Here is a 20,649-nt window from a genome sequence, read left to right on the forward strand (position 1 = left end):
TTCCAAGCCATCCTAAATGGGTGCTTTTAGAAAATACAAAAAAAGGGCCGGGCGCGTTGGCTCAAGCCTGTAATCCCAGCACTTTGGGAGGCCGAGGCGGGTGGATCACGAGGTCAAGAGATCGAAACCATCCTGGTCAACATGGTGAAACCCCGTCTCTACTAAAAATACAAAAAATTAGCTGGGCATGGTGGCACGTGCCTGTAATCCCAGCTACTCAAGAGGCTGAGGCAGGAGAATTGCCTGAACCCAGGAGGCGGAGGTTGCGGTGGGCCGAGATCGCGCCATTGCACTCCAGCCTGGGTAACAAGAGGGAAACTGTCTCAAAAAAAGAAAATACAAAAAAAAAGTGCTAGAAAAAGAAAAGCAAAAGGCATACAAAACAAGCCCCGATTTTCAACACACATAAAAGTACTCTGCCAAAACGAGGCAGTAGAATAGGGTTTGGAGGCAGGCAACTTAAGGCCAATTCCGGCCGACTTCCTAAAGAGGAATCAAGGAAAAACAGCAAGGTCTGGGAGTAGGGAAGCTGAGAACAGTTCCTGCTGGCTTCCCAAAGCTGGAGCAAAAGGAAAACACCTGGGTCTGGGGGCAGGGAACTTAGTGCCAATTAACACCAACTTCCTAAAGCTAAGTCAGAAGGAAAAACCCCATCTCCCCACTCCGCAGTAGCAAAGGATCAAAGGCTACTCTCCCTACAATTCTCCCACTTCTCTTCCCAGACCAAACCGAGGGTTGGGCTGCTATTTTTTGAGGCCCAATAACTAGATGCAGATGAACCAAGAGCAGGAGAGTTTTTATTTTTGTAACTGGTTACAGGGAGAAAGTCTGGAAATTATCACCAGACCAACTCAAAATTACAAAGTATTTCAGAGCTTATATACCTTCTAAGCTGTATGTCTACGTGTAAGTGTGCATTCATCTAAAGACATAAGTGATTAACTTCTTTTAATCTATACTAAGGTCTGAGTCCTGAAAACCTTCCTCTGGAGCCTCAGTAAATTTACTTACTCTAAATGGATCCAGGTGCTGGGGTGATTACCCTTATCTTGTCTCCTGCTATGTTACTGAAGGTTTGAGGAGTTCCTTTAGACCCCCAAAAAACTTGTTTGTGGACTCCTGAGGAGTTTCTTCAGATACACAGTAAAACTTATTTAATCCTAAATGGGCCCTATTAAGAATTCCTTCGTTATTTTGTCATGCTTTAAGGCCCAGGAAAGGCCTAGACAAAACTCTTAATGGGTTTTTGTTACATCCTAGACTTTGTATAAGGGCACTGGCTTTTAGTATTTAACTTAACCACTGAAACAGTTGTTAGTGAGACCTGGCCTGCCACACTTCTACCAGGTCTCAGATTGAAAGAGAAAGTGTCTTGGATTGGCTGTGGGCAAGCACTAAGCATGGGCCATGCCTTCATCTGCGTAGGACACAAATTCACCTCAGCTTTTACTTAGCCATGGACCAAATCCTTCATCCAGATAAGGGGTAGCCCATAGGGACCTCAAAAGGACTACTTAAAAACCAAAAAACTTTGTAATTGGGCCCTTGAGCCACTTGCTCAGGCCCACTCCCACCTTGGCAACGCTTTCTCAGTTTAATAAATCCCTGCTATTGCTTTCGCTGCTTCGTTCCTTTGTTACTTTGTGCATTTTGTACAATTTTTCATTCCAAATGCCAAGAACCTGGACAACTCACATTCAAGGCCCTCCTTCCGGTGACAAAACTGCTATAAAAGTTTCTAATGCTTACACTAGGTTTCTGTATTGTAGTAAACTGGTAATGGGACTGTAACCAGCCCCAGCTCACACAGGATAAAACTGTGTATGATACATCAAACTCTACTGAACATACTGTAATCTACTTAATGGCCTCTTTCAATGTTTGAATTATTTATGAACAGCAATGATCCCTAAAACACTGAGATAATTTATATTGGCTTTTGATCCTAGAGGTTTTGATTAATGATACCAACTAACTTAGCAATCATTTATCTTATATCACGAAAATTAGATTGAAAGAACAAATCTGGTTATTAGAATATTATTCCTAAATAAAACTTCTTTATCGTGGGGGTGGAACTCGGCTCCTACGTTTATCCCACTTTCAACTCTTCTAAAGAGATCACAGTTTAACACTGTCCTGTGAAAGTCATGGAGTAAAGTTAAGCCTAGTCATGAAAGTCCAGACCCAAAGTTCTCTTTTAAAATGTCCTAGATCTCAGAGGTGATGAGGAATACTAAGGGAGAGACCTGGTTGTGTGGCTGTCCCATAAAAACCTCATTTCTATAAAGAAAGCGGGAGGGCCTGGGCTGTGGAGGCTGAGCATTATTGCAGTCTCAGGATGCACACCAGCCTAACACAGACTGAATTAAGTGAAGTCCAGACAACTTCAGAGCAATACAGCAATCCTTTCTTTCTCCATGATTTTTATTCAAGCCAAGTGATGAAACTGCTCTCTTCTTCCTTTTTTATCCACTAACGTTGCTGCTTTCAAGATGTTATGTCCTTTGAAAGATGGGCTAAACTGCTAGAGGTGCTCAGACTACAATACAATTCTCTTCACAATTGATGCCATTTAATTTTCCTTTTTTTTTTTTTTTTTGAGACGGAGTTTTGCTCTTGTTACCCAGGCTGGAGTGCAATGGCGCGATCTCTGCTCACCACAACCTCTGCCTCCTGGGTTCGGGCAATTCTCCTGCCTCAGCCTCCCAAGTAGCTGGGACTACAGGCACGCGCCACCATGCCCAGCTAATATTTTTGTATTTTTAGTAGAAACGGGGTTTCACCATGTTGACCAGGATGGTCTCGATCTCTTGACCTCGTGATCCACCCGCCTCGGCCTCCCAAAGTTCTGGGATTACAGACATGAGCCACCACGCCTGGCCTAATTTTCTTTTTACAAGTATTTTATCACACATAGGACAAGGCTTGATAACCATCATAATATATTTTTATTGATGAGTGAATTGGTAGGAATGTTTTTTAATCATCCTAAGTTTGTATTTTTCATGGGCTCATTCCGTTTTCCTGGAAACCAGAAGAACAATATGGTACACAATGATCCCATCTCCCTGCCAAACCTTGACCCTGTGATTTATCTGCCATGCCCAGTGCTGAAAAATGTGCTCAGAAAACTCACATATTCTGAAAAATATTCTTGGAAAACTAAAAACACAAACTTATTCTCAGACACCAGGTAAGAGATGGGTTTGAGGTCATTTCATTCTAATCTTTATTATAATGACTGAGTCTAAATTCTGGTTTTCATAGTTTTTATTGGTTTGTGCATGTGCGGGCAGTCTGAGACGATATCTGTATTTGAAAGAAATATCTCCGTATCAAACAAGACAAGTCTGTAACCATAATGATAAGGGATCCCCAGTTAATTCTGGACTGAATTCCCCAGAACTGGACTAATTAATATGAGGACATAAAATCCCAGTGTCTCACATGTTTGGATATGTCAGAGACCAAGATGCTTTCCTCCCAGTGAATAGTCAACTCATATGTTAGAGGCCTATTTAAATAATCCTTTGTTGGACAGCCCCATAAACAGGTGTCCACACCACAGCTCTGTCCCATACCCCATCACATCCCTAGGAATGATGTAAGACTATAAAGGGCAAGGGTTACAAAGCCCAGAACTCGCACTGCTTATCCAGAAAGGGAGATCCATCAGTAGCATGACTCTTTAATCATTGTTATTTACAATTTATCATCTGACAGACTTACAGAGAATAAATAAAGAAAAGAAAATATACAATTGGTATCACGTTTCTTTTTCTAATACAGAGAATCTTTACGTATTCTATTTGGAATGTCTATAATAGTTTCAAGCAGAAATTAAATCCATTTGCTCTTTACCCCTTGACAAGACACATCATCTTCCAAAGCCTGCAGGAGGAGGCCCAGATGTTTCCTCATCACAGGAAGAGTGCACCACATTGCTGCAGAAACGCAGTCCTCAGAAAAAGTCACCAGACAACCAGGTAGAAGAATAGGACATCATGAATAATAAAGGACATATAATGGATAGGCTAGATTACAAACTCTTGATGTGTGTGCAGGGATCCAGCTTTCGATTGTGTCCAAGCTTCTTTTCAAGTAAACAGTTTTTCGCTGAAAGTGATTACCTTATCCCATTGTAATTCCCTTGAATCTCTGCAAATTCTTTCTTGACATGTATTTGTGATTGTGGATGAGCATAGGCTAGCTTTTCCTCCAAGGCACCTGACATTGTTGCATGTTGTTGACAAGATGTCTACAGGAGAAACTAGATAGCTTGTTTCAAATAGGCTGGATATGAGGTTAGAATCTAGTCTCTGCTTTTGATTCAGTGTCCTATGGAGAACTTCCTTTCATTGCTGTCTGAATGCCTCAAAAAATTAAGCATTTCTATATATCAATTACACCATCAAAAAGTATACAAATGGAGAATGTACTTCACCAGGTACAAGTCTGAGCATTTTTTTCTTTCTTCATTTGAAAATAAACTCTCCATGTTACAGTAAAACTATTCTCCCTGCATTCACTCTAGTAAACTGGATGACAAGTTTTTGTTTCCATCTTATATTCATTAAAAAAAAAAACAACGTTCGGCAAATATTTATCAAGTGCTCACAATGACCTAGGAACTTAATAAGACGCATATTGTTATAATCTTGTGACCCCTAAAATAGGGGACTTAAAAATGTCAATCACAAAACTCAAAACTGTAATCCACAAAACTGGAGTTTCAACTTCTCCCCAGGTTGCTGCTGTGTTTGCAATTAATTAGGTCTAAAGTGGTTGTTATTCCATTTAAGAACAGCTATTTAGGCAAATGAAACCTCTCTACCACTCTGAAAATAGTATTTTCTCAAACATGAGGAGTCTGTATCATTGTGTTCTACTATCTTCACAAGCTATTCCCAGTGCCATTAACTAAGTGCCAACGAACTCTCGACCAAAATACTGGTTTACTCCAAACTCCTCATCTTGTCCCCAGTACTAACCCTACTCATTTGTCGGAGCTCTGGGAAGCATCTAGAATATCCTGTTATATCTGGTTTTCTAGCCAACAAGCCATGAAAAAGCTTTACTGTCTTTTGTGTTCCCTAATCTTCCTAAGTGTTTCTTGGATTGTTTCAGGTGCCAAACAGCTAAACAAATCAGAAAATTTAGAAGCAGTGAAGGCAGGGTATTGCTCGTAATAAACGAATACATTAATTTGGTTTAATATTGTAGAATTTTATCCAAATAATGTCTTTCCTGTTGTATCCAAGCAAGGCCAGGTTACAAATTGCAGGAATTAGAAGCATCCAGCAACTAAATGAGTATGTGTGGAAAAACTGGTGAAATCAAAAAAAGTTCTGTAGTTTAATAGCATTATGCCAATGTCAATTTTCTGGTTCTGAAAATGGACTAAATGAAGTGTTATAAATGGGGGAAAATGGATCTAGGATAAACTAATTGTAAGCCTCAAGTTCTTTCAAAATAACAATTTTTTAAAAATTATTTTGAATTGAACAATTCCCCACTGTTCTTTGGCACCAAGCAATACAGCTAATTATAGCAGAAAACTCAAAATTCCAGAAATCAAATCACCATTAACCACTCCAGTCTCTTTCCCTCTCAAGTCACTTCTTGAAAACATTTACTACATGGAAAACACATTCATCTGTTTCTATAAAAATGTTAAATTTCTATTCAGAAGGATTTCCCAGCAAAAATAAGGACCTGCAACTTCCTGGAGATGCAGAAACATTAGGGACCTACCGTATGCACTGTCGGAGGACAGAAGTCTTACTAAAAAGAAAAGACTAGGATGGCAAATTCCAGGTCTATAAATTCAACTTGCAATCAAAGACGTAGTAGCCATATATTGTAATTCTTTTTTTATTATTTTTTATTTTGTAGTTTTGAGCAAAACATAACACTGTTCTATTTTAGTATACTTCCTTGGAACATTTTCATCTTTTTCCCTCTGGCAGACACTCCCCTTCTATTCTCCTTTACTCAAAACATATGGTTTAGCCCCACATCGTGGCTTTCTTGTGGGAAGCCTGGATGGGACTAGAAAAACACATGTTTCCAACATGGTGCATATCTGTTTGTGCAGATATCAGACATAATTCAATCTTCTCTAACTTATGCCTATTGTTTTGATGTTTGCCTGTGGTTATTCTGGGCACAGCAATGGTTGGCATTATAGAAAATGAACTTTATTGACAGAGAAAAGATAATAGAACATGAAGATTCATGAACTGCCATAAGCTCCCCATCTCTGGGTCTTCATTTTCAAAGCAGCACTTGGAAAACCAAGCCCAGTTCAGGCAAAGGGTTGATTTTTTTCTCACCAGCACTTGAAATGGTCCAGAGTACACCTGGTGCTCAAACCACCTTCCTCACCCACTTCTGAAATGAAAAGGTCATTCCCATGGTTGCTATGTCTTTTCCAAGAGGAACTTCCTTTTTCTTAAAATGCTAGAAGACTCCCTTCCGTTTCATACACTGAACCTGACTTCATTTCTTAATAAATATTTTTATCATCCCTATCGTCCAGAATGTCTTCTTTCTCCACCCATATTTATCTTTTACTTCAAGAACCTTACTTTTCCTAATCCCTTTCAAAGCTCCTCCTTGCTTCAGAATGGATTCCCAATGGCTCCAGCTACCTGTTCCTACCTTGCTCGACCTGACCCTCCCTGTGTCTTTCCTGTGTGCTCTCCACTGCCTCCTTCCTAGCCCTGACCTTCCTCCCTGTTCAGTCATATGCACATTCGCGTATCCTTTTTTCTTTCACCCCACTTGCATACAATCCTCTTCGTTACATAGTCTTATATACTTGCAAGTGATCTTTCCACAACATTAAAACCACATTTTGCTCCTCAGGCACCTCTTTGCACTCTAGATGTTTTCTGATCTCACACCTGTCTGGATAGTACATCAAGTTTCAGACCTAGCTCTCAGCACGTTAGCCAGCAAGAATATAAATTCAGATCCGACAATCCCAAAACGCAATCTGCACATAAAATAATTTACATTATCATGAAGAAGATAACTTATTGCAAAGGTAATAAGGCCCAGCCGTTTTTGATCTTTTTTTTTCTCTCTCCTTTTCCAAAAAAGTCCTAGCTTCATTCTTCTAATTCAGATTTTAACTACTTTTAGATTCTAATCACACTAGGCCCTCGCCATGTATTCTGCTGGGTTGCTTAGATTTGAACTCTAAAGGCATGACTAAGCTAGAAACTAAACCTATGTCTGTAACACAGAGGTCTCAGTGCCAGAAGTTGAAGCCTTCCTCACCCCAGAAAAGAATACATATACGTATGACATGATAATACATATTGGGCAACCATCTGAAACAGATTACTTCTATGACTCAAGGCCAGAAATATTCAGACATTCTGAGTTCATTTTAAATATGATTTTTTATAAAAATTATATAATCATAGAATAACTCAGTGAACTGGGGCAGATTCTTAAAAAAGAATAAGTGGAGAGATGTCAGGCAAAGGAAGATAAAATAATATTATTTTCTCTTGCTCTATAAGAAGTCATAGCATGATCTGGAATTAGCCCTACCAAAGGCATATGGATAAAGAAGAATAGGCTGCCAGTCCTGAGTTCAAGTCCCTTTAATTCTAATGAAGCTAATCTTTTTTTTGAGATGGAGTTTCGTTCTTGTTACCCAGGCTGGAGTGCAATGGCGCGATCTCGGCTCACCGCAGCCTCCGCCTCCTGGGTTCTGGCAATTCTCCTGCCTCAGCCTCCCAAGTAGTTGGGACTACAGGCGCACACCACCATGCCCAGCTAATTTTTGTATTTTTAGTAGAGACAGGGTTTCACCTTGTTGACCAGATGATCTCAATCTCTTGACCTTGTGATCCACCTGCCTCAGCCTCCCAAAGTGCTGGGATTATAGGCTTTAGCCACTGCCCACAGCCCTCTAATGAAGCTTATCTTATCTTGAAAGCTGAGTGTTGCAGGGTCCAAGGTATCTAGCCCTGTACATATCAAATATGATAATGTATGTAGAAACATCTGGTAAACCTAAGGCATAATACAAATGTCATGTGTTACTATTACTACCATTACAGTGATTTCTTCCATGATCTCTTTTGCTGACTACAGTTTTCAGAGCAAGAAATGACCAGATTACTAAATCCATCAGTTATAGATCCAATTATCCAGTGAGTACTGGACATATCAGAACCAGAAGGGACCTCAAAACCATTTATCTAATTTCCTCATCCTATCAAGAAGAAAACAAATGCAGAAGGACCAAGTGATTTAGCCAAGATGACATACTTGGTGTGAAGCAGAAACAGGATCAAAGCTCCCGAACCAGTGCTCTCTTGACTCTCAAATTAGTGATTTCTCCAAAGTTTGTCCTGGGATAGACTAAAGCCCAAAGACATAAGACAACTACGGGAAAAGATATTTGCTAGGATCAGAAGATGACTTGAAAAATGGATCCTGTGGACTTAAGACTTATACTTATGCTGTGGCCTGGAGCAATGCTGAAGGCTGAATGGGGAAATACTCATGTTCCTGAGAAACTGTTGTAGAAGGTAAACTGGTGAAGGCAACAGAGGCAGACCCAAGGGGTCAAGGCTATTCCTTCTCATCTTGGGAAGCTGATTTGTAATGTTGTCTTGTTTCTCCTCATTGGGAATTAAGAGTTCCTTTTTCCAACGTCCCACTAAATCTGAGGATTTGTGGAGTGTGAAAGCTCAGAATTTGCTCTGAGAAGATTCCTTCTTGACAGTGGCTCTGTTTCCACGAATTCTGAAGCCACAGCCTTTAGCTTTCTTTTCTGCTGGTCATACCATCTCAGAGGCAAAAGGGTATATCTGTTGCTACACAGCAGTAGCAACAGATGCTCATCCTGTGCCTCTCCAGAATCAAGGGCACTCGGAGTTAGAAGGACGTTAAACAGTGTCTCATAGCACCATCTACTTTGTGTTTGAAAACTTCAATTTTCCTTGCATTATTCTTGAGCCTGTATCCTAACCTCTCCAGTGACAAAATTTTGACTATCCACTCTGGTTGGCAGCCCATGTATCCTTCTATGTTCTGAGTGCTTTGTTTTCCTCAATAAGGAATGGAAATCAGTCTCCCTGTAACTTCTCCTCATCAGTACTGAGATAACATTTTTGGGGACCCTCAGAATAGATCAATTCCCTCTTAGACAAGGCCATTAGGTATTTATGCCTGAGAAATGCAGCCCCAAGTCCAAAGATCCCACAGAGGCGTCATCCTTGAAAGAGCTAGAATATTTGGACAAGATGAACTCAGAAATCTACCATCAAGACATCAAAACATCAGCCTGTACTGATTAAAAACTCACATTCTCACTAAAACACACACATGAAAATGTCTGTACAAGACAAAGAAGAGAACCTGCTAATGAAATCCAAATAAATGGTGGATAGCATGTCTGTTACGTGCCCTCCACTGACCTTCTTTCCTATGTCCATTATCTATTCAAGAATCCTTCCATGCATGAGGTACTTTTTTTTTGGAAATGACAATTCCCCTTCATACAGTCGTGTAGCAAGCTTTCTTTCCCATCTACATCCCCTGTTGTTTCATACATGAACTTCAACCCTGACTGCTGCCCATGAATGAACAAAATACTCATTTCAAGAAATTAGGGGTTTTCAAGAATGTATCATTCACTTTGACAGGAGAGAGAAATACAGTGAGACATGTCCAGAGGCCAAATTAGAAAACCATATGTGATTAGTTGCTGAATTCTGAGTCCTCAGATTCTCCACATCTATTGAGTGTTTTCCCTAAACTTCATCTCATGTTTCCCAAGATATTAGTATCCTTCAAGATTTTCTTTCTGAAGATTTGTTTAGAGTGACATGAAAAAATATTGTAGAATCTGCACATTTATAAGCACAAGAATAATTAACCTTTATAAATTATCTGAATTTTCTAGCCTTTGTTATCCAACACTTTTGGTATATCAAGTAAGATTTTCTTTTACTAGATTTTATCTGCTCTAGGCTTTTTTTTTTTTCTTTTTTAGTTCTTTAATGTAAAAAAAAAAGTATATATGAGGGGTAGGGAGTGGGGGAGTAGAGTGGGAGGGACCAGGAACACAGAGCAAAACAAACAAGCCTCTGTCTCTCAGGTTCATTAAGTGTCCAGATGGAGTGGCGTAGGTGTGGGTGAGTGGTAGGGTGGACCTGAGCCGTAGGAATGTGGCCAGGCACTGACAGCATCACTCGTCACCTTGTTGAAGGAGCAGAAGGTGGATTTCTTGGAATGAGGGACGGTGCTTGGTATCTCTTCTCCAGCAGCTGAGCATCAGCTTATACACAGAGTCAGGGCAAATGGCTGGCTGAGGGAGGTAAGTCTTTGGGAACAAAAATAATGGAAAACCAAAAAGAGAGAGAGTATTAGGAAGTGGGGGGGGAATGGAAGCATCTTAGCATCATGGTTTGATTTGCCCCCTGCCTACTTTCTTGAATTTGATAACTGAAATGGGTGTGGTGTCCATTTTTCCTACTCTTTGAAGTTCTGAATCATATCACCCCTTTTCTAAGCGATTCCCTTTGTCTTCTCCAGTTCTCTGGAGCAGAATTTTCTGATGGACCGTTATGTGGTCCCTACCATCATGTAAAAGATGAAACAACCAGAAAGAGACCAAATCTTCCATTTATGGGCAACCCATGTTGAAGTTCATCTTGGCTGAGCCAATCATGACAGAAGCAGAAAACATTTTTCTTCGGCCCACTCACTTACCTCGTGTACTCAGGAGTAAATTTTCCCTTTATGAGAGTAAGAAGACAATGCCCGATAACCAAGATAGCTAATTTAGACTCCCCTCTGCTAAAATATTTATGGAATATCAAGATAAAATTGAATTCTGAGACCCCCCTCTTATTTTTAATATGTATAATGTATTATCCTCTGTCAATCTCTTCTCTATCTTTGGCTCGCTTGGGTCTATTTAAGCCACAGAAGATCCCCTTTTTGTTGTCTGCAAGACCCTTCCCCAGCTATTAGCCTTTTCCTGGTGAAGATGCCATAATCCAAGGATATGCTATTGCCAGGCTGCTTTGGGGAGGTGCAGTGCTGTAGTTCCTGCCAAGCTTCAAATTCCAGATCTTACATCGTTCTTGAGCCTGTATCTTAACCTCTCCAGTGACAAAAGAGTCCCCACCTCTGGTGGCAGCCCATTTATCCTTGTATGTTCTCAGTGCTTTGTTTTCCTCAACCAGGAATGGAAATCAGTCTCCCTGCTGGCTTAGGTTCTACAGGAATTTTAAACCGAAGCCACCCCAAAACAGCTTGGAGTATCTTGGCTAGGAACTGAGATGCCTATGTAGCTTGGGAACCCATCTTTCCCTGAGTCCTGAGATGCCACAATACTGGGTTCAGAGATGTCTTCCAAGAGCAACAAATTCAGGGTATAGCTGCTCATTTTTGGACAAGTCTAGAAACATTGCTAGATAGTCAAAAACAACCCCATTTCTTACATTCAGCTATATTTTAAATAAATGCTACTATCTCTCTTTTACACTTACATTTTTTGAACCAGAAGAAAAACCACATGGTCCAGATTAAGAAATAGATAAAACACGAGAGATAGGACTTTATTTCCTGCCACCTTTGAGTTGGGGAGGAACCTGGCATGATTGTTTATGCTCTCCATGAGTCAATGAGTTGACACATGGATAAAGCAAAGTGTACGGATGCCTTGGGAGGATCCGGTCTTTCACATCTTCTGGATAGTTAGTGACAAAGACTATCATCCAGATAGTGTGTCTTCCAGCTCAGCCCACTCCTGCTAAGTCAGGACTTTCCATTCTCCATCCTTCAGGAGTACACAGGTCCACATCCATTCCCCAACAGTTCTTACCTGCCTCCCTTGGTCTCGGAAGAACTCTCCAGTATTCTCAATAACCTGTTCATCTGACAGCTGGGAATAGGGCTGTTCCTGGCAAAAGGTGAAAGTCTCCCACAAAGTAACCCCAAAGGCCCACACGTCACTTGCCGTTGTGAACTTGCCCTATTTCAGTCAAGAAAAGAATGGGAAATCAGAATAACCTGTACAGAACAAGAACCGGTTAGATTTCATAATCTGGAGTTGTACCCTTTCCTCTACCACAGGGAAGGAACTCTGAAACTGCCAAGATGTTCATATAGTGTTTAGAAACAGCCCATTCCCGCCGGGCGTGGTGGCTCATTCACGCCTGTAATCCCAGCACTTTGGGAGGCCGAGGCAGGCGGATCACAAGGTCAAGAGATCAAGACCATCCTGGTCAACATGGTGAAACCCCGTCTCTACTAAAAATATAAAAAAATTAGCTGAGCCTGGTGGTGTGTGCCTGTAATCCCAGCTACTTGGGAGGCTGAGGCAGGAGAACTGCCTGAACCCAGGAGGCGGAGGTTGCGGTGAGCCGAGATGGCACCATTGCACTCCAGCCTGGGTAACAAGAGAGAAACTCGGTCTCAAAAAAAAAAAAAACAAAAAAAAACAAAAAAAAAAAAAAAAAGAAAACGGCCTGTTCTCTCATTTGCATTATCTCAACTTAGTTCTGTTTCTCTGCAGATAAGATCCAAGAGCTGAAAAAAATGCAGCCATAAGCGATCTGACTCTGCGACTGAGTGTTAGGTCAACCTTTCAGTTCTAGGGTAGCCTTGGGAAAATGCTCCTGAGAAAGGCAAAATCTGAGTGGGAGGTCAATTGTTTTTATGTTAGAGACAGAGGAATCTAGTTTAAGTGCCTGGAGTGAATCCAGGACTCTCATTTACCAGTTCAGTGATACTCACAGTGTTGAAAGATAGACTTCAACAAGTGACAGTAATGAGAGTCAGGTATAATTAGCATGCATTGATTACTCATATTTTCTACTCAATACAGAAAACAACACTGTGAAGTGGATATAATTTATTTTTAAATTTTTTTTTCCTTTGAGAGATGGGGTCTCATTATGTTGCCCACCCTGGAGTACAATGGCTAGTCACAGGTTTGATCTCAGTAATTGATCAACACAGGAATTTTGACCTCCTCTGTTTCCAACCTGGGCTGGCTCATCCCTTCTTGGGCAACCTGGTGGTTCACTGCTCCTAGGGGTGACCATGTTAATGCCAGATTCAGTAAGGATTCTCAACAGGCATAGTGCAGTGCAGCCCAGATTTTGATCCTCCTGCCTCAGCCTCCTGAGTGGCTGGGACTACAGGTACACACCACCATGCCAGCTATCCATAGTTTTTAGATCAGAAAAATTAAACAGGAGAGGTTTCCCAGAGTTGCCTGGTTAATAAGACCATTCGCAGTGGAAAAACTGTATTTGAACCAAGGTCCTCTGAATGTCAGTCTAATGTATTTTCAGCATCACACAATACCTTTAGAGAGAGTAATGCCTAAATATCCCATTAGAAATGTGTAAAATATACAATTCACATATGTAGTTGAAAAAGATCTTTAAGGCTTTATGTAAACTGGTGTGCATCACAGCATCATTCATAATGGCAGGAAATTGGAAAGTACTTAAATATCAAATTATAGAGGCATTATTAAGTTATAGGATATATCTACACAATGGAATATTATGCAGATAATAAAATGTTAAGTTAAAAATAGAAATCAAGAATTGTATAGCATAGTGTCATCCCAGTTATATAGTATAGATTACATATACGTACATACATATAGAAAGGCATGCATAGAAAAAATAGATGTATGGAAAAAAATTCCTCAAAGAAATATACCAAAACATCAATAATGGTTATCTTGGTGAGTAAAAGGGAATAACTATACATTTTGTCATTTCCAAAATATTCACAAATTCTATAAGAATATGAGTAGGAAATAAGCAGATTAACCACAGATGAACAAAACCAAATTGGTCTCCGATTTTTCTCTGCAATGTTACACAAGACAAAAGATAACATGTAAAGGGCATTGTAGGAAGTAAAAGTGTATAGTCTAATGAGTCTATAAGTCTAATGAGCTGAGTGGTTGTAAAATCAACAATTAAAAAGTCTCAGGTATTCATGGACAGAAAATATACCTCTAAGAGAGATACTTGGAAAAAAATATTCACTTATGGTATGGAATATCAAGAATTGAATAAAAATTACACAGCAAAGAATGATGAACTTAAAAAGAACATGTTGAAAAGTACTGAAATACAATTATAGGGATTAGACTATATAATTACGGGAAACATGCTTATGAAACTAATGGAGAAGAAAATATTTTGTACAGATAACATTCCTTTAAATGATAAGGTTTTTAATACCTTAAATTAAGAAAAATCACTAGATAGAAATGATAAAGAGAAACAAAGATAAATATCGTATACTTTTTAACTTGTCTCCCTAAATTTTCATAATAAGTGTGTTAATTTTGTAGCAGAAATAGGCAAGCATTGAAGAATAAGAATTAGTACACAAAGCATGCCAGGCATCGTGGCTTATGCCTGTAATCCCAGCACTTTGGGAGGCAGAGGTGGGTGGATCACCTGAGGTCAGGAGTTCAAGACCAGCCTGGCCAACATGGTGAGACCCCATCTCTACCAAAAATACAAAGATTAGCCTGGCATGGTGGGAGGTGCCTGCAATCCCAGCTACTCAGGAGGCTGGAGGCAGGAGAATCGCTTGAACCCGGGAGGCGGAGGTTAAAGTAAGCCAAGATCATGCCACGGCACTCCAGCCTGGGCAACAAGAGCAAAACTCCGTCTAAAATAATAGTAATAATTTCAAATCAGAGAAAATCTTACAGTCTACTGAGTTTGCCTCTTGCTGTCTCAGGTTTGTCTCCACATGTTGTGTGTGCCAGCCCACAAGCCAGTTGCTAGGTAGGGCTTTAAAATGCTGAGGACTCACCAGTAAGATACTCTCCCAAGACATCCAACGGATAGGGAGCACTGCCCGGCCCTGGATCCGGTAATAGTCACCACTGTACAGGTTCCTGCTCATTCCAAAGTCAGCTATCTTGATTGTGTAGTTCTTACCCACTAAGCAGTTTCGTGTGGCCAGATCTCGGTGAACAAAATTAAGAGAGGAAAGGTACTTCATGCCAGAAGCAATTTGGGTAGCCATGAACTTCAGGTTGGTGTAACTGAGGGAATAGACAAGAAGACAGAAGGTAGCCTATGGAAACAGGAAGATGTGAAAGGTATACCTTCTAAAATTGGTATCAACAAACCAGGGTTGAAAGCTATTCTTGATGAGTCCCTTGCACTCCCCCAAAGGGCAGCTGCTCCATTATTCCCTGCACTCTAACTTCGCCCACCATCCCAGAACAGTGGTACACTTTATGGCTCACTGCTCCCTATTTGCAGATCCCAGGTTACTTTCATGACCACAGGGAAGAGATGGAAGACCTGGCTTGTTTACCTGACAGTGGGTACATTGCTGGAGGAAGAATTAGGGGGCTCGTGGCGGGATAGAAACTGATTGAGATCTCCATTCTCCATGTATTCAGTGATCATGCAGAGAGGATCATCAGTGATACACACAGCTAAGAGATGGATGATGTTGGGGTCCTTGAGTCGGGACATGATCTTTATCTCCTTAAGAAAATCATTCCTTGGGAGGACACAGACAAAGACAAACTCAGAAGTTGCCCGAGTCAGAATCAAAAGGGAGAAGAATGCACACCAAGGTCTATTCCTAGACATTACACCAAATCTCCTTTCCCTTTGGATAACTTTTGGGAGGACAGAGAAGCTGACACCTGGACCCTCATTCAACTGTAATGGTTTTGAGAACAAGACCCGTGACCTCTTCACATTGTTATCCCTCGTATCTAACAAAATCCCTGCCACACGGAAAGTGATTAAAATAGGCTGCTAAAAACTATTCAGCAAAGTAAAACGTTTCACTGAAAATTGCAGCGTAAGTGCATGAGGATATTTACCTTTTTTAAAAGCCATGGAGTCACTCTGTTGCTAAAGTGAAGAAACTTGGTGTGATGTAAACAACCATGCTTTGGCTTCTCTGATGACTCTTTATATTCCCCTACTGACTTTTCTTAATGCAGTATGAACCATCAGTAAGTTGCAACATGTATTTAGTAGCCTGTCCAAAACAGAGCTGTTTAAGGGCTGTAGTGGGCCGGGCGCAGTGGCTCACGCCTGTAATCCCAGCACTTTGGGAGGCCGAGGCGGGTGGATCATGAGGTCAAGAGATCGAGACCATCCTGGTCAACATGGTGAAACCCCGTCTCTACTAAAAATACAAAAAATTAGCTGGGCATGGTGGTGCGTGCCTGTAATCCCAGCTACTCTGGAGGCTGAGGCAGGAGAATTGCCTGAACCCGGGAGGCGGAGGTTGCGGTGAGCCGAGATGGCACCATTGCACTCTAGCCTGGGTAACAAGAGCGAAACTCTGTCTTACCAAAAAAAAAAAAAAAAAATGCTGTAGTGGTAAAGTCACGTCAAAAGAAGTATTCACTTGACCAAGACTAATAATTGAGGACATGGTGAAGTCACGTCAAAAGAAGTATTCACTTGACCAAGACTAATAATTGAGTACATGGTTACAGACACCCTTGGGTCATAAAGTAGCAATATTTGGGTTGGTGAGGCCTCTAGCCCATATTCCGAAAACTACTGGAGCAGATCAGTTTAAGTCCTCCAAGGGTTTTCTAGGAATCCTGGACTGAAAGCCGTGCTATGTCAATATAAATCACTGATATCGATGAAGTCATAATGCAATACCTCCCTCTTTCATTCCTCCTTCTGTCCCAAACCAGGAGTTTCCATGGCTTGGAAGGGTCCACAGTCATGTCCAGCCATCACTGCTAAGGACACAGGTGGGAGGAATGGCAAACTTCACTGATCAGAACAACGGAGAAAGGCTTTGTCATATCCTGTGTCCTGTGGTTTTGTTCCCTCGTGCCACTTTCTCCAATCATGTGTTAAGATTAATATAAGAAATATTTCATCTCTCTATGAGATCCCGGAATGTTGTTTTTTATTTTTACCAGTATCTTAAAGATTGAAATGCTCAGTTAAATTTCTAAAGCCTCCTCCACCGTTTCATTTCCTCGCCTTTCTCTCTTCTTTATCCTACATCCTATCTATTGCAAGACTTTTATTTATTTATTTATTTATTTTGAGACGGAGTTTTGCTCTTGTTACCCAGGCTGGAGTGCAATGGTGCGATCTCGGCTCACCGCAACCTCTGCCTCCTGAGCTCAGGCAATTCTCCTGCCTCAGCCTCCTGAGTAGCTGGGATTACAGGCACGTGTCACCGTGCCCAGCTAATTTTTTGTATTTTTAGTAGAGACGGGGTTTCGCCATGTTGCCTTGTGATCCACCTGCCTCGGCCTCCCAAAGTGCTGGGATTACAGGCGTAAGCCACCGCGCCCGGCCTATTGCAAGACTTTTAATGAAGTCTATCACCATTCTTGGAATTTATGATAATTTGGAGAATATTAAGCTTTCCTCACTATGAATATCAGTGAGACAAATCAAGACAACACAAATGGGAAAATGCATATGTTATCCAGGTGTGGAGATTTCTCTGGGACACATACAGCCAGCTTTCAACCAGCATGCCTCTCTGGGTGAGGATTAACTCACCATTATTGTAATGGAAAGGCTGTCAGACAAATGGAGTGTGGCTGGAAACTGCAATTTATGTAGAAAAAGATCCAAGAGATTATTAGCCAGTTTGGAAAACTGCTAGAGAATCGTGGATTCCTTTTGCTCTGAGATTCATAGATAATTTTCCAAATAGAGGTAGCTTCTCATTTTGAGGGTTGCTGGACATAGAAGAAAAGGAGCATAAAAGAGAAAAGGGGGATGAGAAAATAAATAGAAATGTGAAAAAAGGAGAATGGAAGAAGCCTAGCAAGAACAACATGTGTGATTGTGAAAACTTTGTCAAGAGGAGGTAATGACATGCAGGAGTGCGTCTGTGTGTAAAGACTGAGGATGTACACATCTAGACAGCTGTGTATGTTGAGAAGTACAGCGCTTGTGCACAGGAGATTAGGAAGTAAATATGTGGCAAGTACCACAGAAAATGTACCTTTGTGTTTGAGAGAAATGGAGAAAAAGATGAGAACCGCTGAGCCCATCAGAATAAGAAAAAGGATAACAGTGGAAAGCTGAGGCAGCTCACTGAAAATTGCTCAGAAGTATCCGGGAGTATTCCTGGCCCTAAAGATTAAATGCATAAAAGAAAATTCAAAATGTAGACCACAGACCTGGCGTTCTTGTTGGCATCTGCTCGGAGCATTTTCACGGCCACCAGGACAGGCTGGTTGACACTGACATCTAGGGCAAAATCTTTGTCTTTGAACTTTTCCATTCCCTCCACTTCACAGAGATGAACCTAGACAAAAGTCATCTAGTCTCAGCATCATCATTTCTCCTGAAGATGTCTCAGTACTCTTGCTGGGCATTTCCTGGAGATAAACTAACTCTTACAACTCAGGCAAAATGATCAAAAGACCAATAAGAAGATATGTGTAACCTATCTGTGATTCAAATAATTGATAAGATTAAAAACAATGGTAAAGTACCCAGCTAATATGCTACTTTCCTGACTTAGAAATATACATTGATTGGAACATTAAGTGAAAGAATGAATCAATAACAATATTATATAACAGCATAGCCCACTATAAAATGTCTTTTATTACAAATGCTTGAATTTTGATTCATTCATCACTGGATTATGTAAAACATAAGGCAAATTCCTAAAGTAATCCCTTAGTATGGGGTTTAGCATTATAAGCAACTCCTGTGTATTATTAACAGTATAACAGATGTGGGTTTTCTATCCAGGGGACAAAATGAGTACATGTAACACCATGAACAGATAACATGGGCCCCTCCACCTCCTCCAACACCAGACCTATCCAAGGAGAGAACATGAGATCCACACTGAAAACCAATAACACATCTTAGAAAACCAAGTGTTCTATTTGGAGTTTAGATGGCAGTGGTGAAGAGTTCCTATTACAACTCAAAACATTGCTTTGAGCTCCCAGAAGGTTCATATAACTGATGCAAGAGTGAAAAGTTTAATAATGCATGCATCACTCTGAGGGCAACTGAAAAGAGTACTCCTCCTTATCTTGGTGATTCATTCCCTAGCGGCTGATTCTGGGACCAAAAGCAGGGGCGAGGTTGTTTTTCACCATTTTACATGTAACTTCCATTAAAGGGGAAAAAAACAAAGTGGCTATTGAGCAGCGGATGTTCCTGGACGATTCATAAAAGATGATCACATCTTGTGGGCCCCACCCTCCATAATCTATTGTAAACATTTTGGAAAATATTGAATGTTTTTCAAGATATCTGAAGTCTAGAGACTTGCCTGCCTTAAAAACTCCTGGATAGAAATCAGAAATCCCAGGAACTCTACAGGTATTTGACAAAGATGAGGTTGACCCAATACTAGAATCCAGAGGACAACACAAGGAGAGACAAGTGGAAGAGGCATTCTGTTGTGAACCCACTTCTGGAAAGGACTCTTTGTTCTAGTGACCATTCTTTTTTTTTTTTTTTTTTTGAGACGGAGTTTCGCTGTTGTTACCCAGGCTGGAGTGCAATGGCGCGATCTCGGCTCACTGCAACCTCTGCCTTCTGGGTTCAGGCAATTCTCCTGCCTCACCCTCCCGAGTAGCTGGGATTACAGGCACGCGCCACCATGCCCAGCTAATTTTTGTATTTTTAGTAGAGACGGGGTTTCACCTCGTTGACCAGGATGGTCTTGATCTCTTGACCTCATGATCCACCCGCCTCGGCCTCCCAAAGTGCTGGGATTACAGGCGTGAGCCACCGCGCCCGGCCTCTACTGACCATTTTTATCCAACCACTTCCTGTGAGCTATAAGGGACTGGAGGCCCCACTCAAATAATCAACTCACCTCCCCAAACTGGCCTTCTCCCAGCTTCTCTTTGAAAGTTAAGAGTTTCCTGGGGAATTCCTCCACAGCCACATCTTTTCCTGAGAGCAGGTCCATGGTGACGGCAGGCACTGAGTATGTGTTGCCTCCTGTCACTCCCTGGAGGTTCACTATGTCAGCCTCTGCGTAGTGGGGCACCCCCTCAGGGCCACTGGGCTGGACTGGCTTCACAACGCCGCTGCAGCCTGGAAAGACACGGTAACCAGCCTCATTCCACAGAGCACCTGTGGAGATCCCTTCAAGGAAGAAATTCGAGAGGAGGGCTAAAACATGCCCCTGCGAAAGCCCAGCCTGCTTCATGACATTCTTACTTGGAAAATGTTTTGCTTCCTCTAGAGATTTTCTTCTGGCCTTCAGAATGTAGGACACCATTTTACGTCTCCTTCTTTTCCTCATAATACATGATCATTAACAAATTCTGTGGCTAAACTTGTGGAATTGTGCAGTCAACTGCAGGAAGGCTCACGGTATATCAGGGTGGGAATACTAAATGTTGAAGGTTTCATCACTTATTTCCTTAATTTTAAGACACTTATTGACTTAAAATTGATTTTAGGTATCAGAAAACTTTCAGATTAAAGACATATGATCTACTTTCAGACACAGTCTAACTTAGGGAAAAAAATTAAAATATGAGGTGAGGGATGTTTTAGATTTAGGAAATAGGTAAATTATTTCTATTCACCCTAAAAAAATTAATTAGTTTATATCCTTTATTCTTGCTGTCTCTGTGAAATGACTTGAGTTTTAGCATGTTCTTTCATG

General features: G+C 41.0%; 1 protein-coding gene across 2 annotated transcripts in view; it reads right to left on the minus strand.

The window, feature by feature from the left end:
- Nucleotides 1–9,640: 9,640 nt before the first annotated feature.
- The window catches only part of DDR2 (discoidin domain receptor tyrosine kinase 2), a 152,302-nt gene continuing 141,293 nt past the window's right edge, over nt 9,641–20,649 (minus strand). For both annotated transcript variants that reach the window (XM_035279088.3, XM_008984907.5), the window contains 6 exons: nt 19,846–20,069; nt 18,176–18,303; nt 15,355–15,546; nt 14,842–15,076; nt 11,867–12,016; nt 9,641–10,357 (listed from right to left, as the gene is read on the minus strand). In XM_035279088.3, coding sequence (XP_035134979.1) covers nt 10,223–10,357; nt 11,867–12,016; nt 14,842–15,076; nt 15,355–15,546; nt 18,176–18,303; nt 19,846–20,069 — 1,064 coding nt within the window. In that variant the 3' untranslated portion in view covers nt 9,641–10,222. The remainder of the gene's footprint in view (nt 10,358–11,866; nt 12,017–14,841; nt 15,077–15,354; nt 15,547–18,175; nt 18,304–19,845; nt 20,070–20,649) is intronic.

Source organism: Callithrix jacchus, chromosome 18 (assembly GCF_049354715.1).
Source record: "Callithrix jacchus isolate 240 chromosome 18, calJac240_pri, whole genome shotgun sequence".
NCBI classification, from domain to species: Eukaryota; Metazoa; Chordata; class Mammalia; order Primates; family Cebidae; genus Callithrix; species Callithrix jacchus.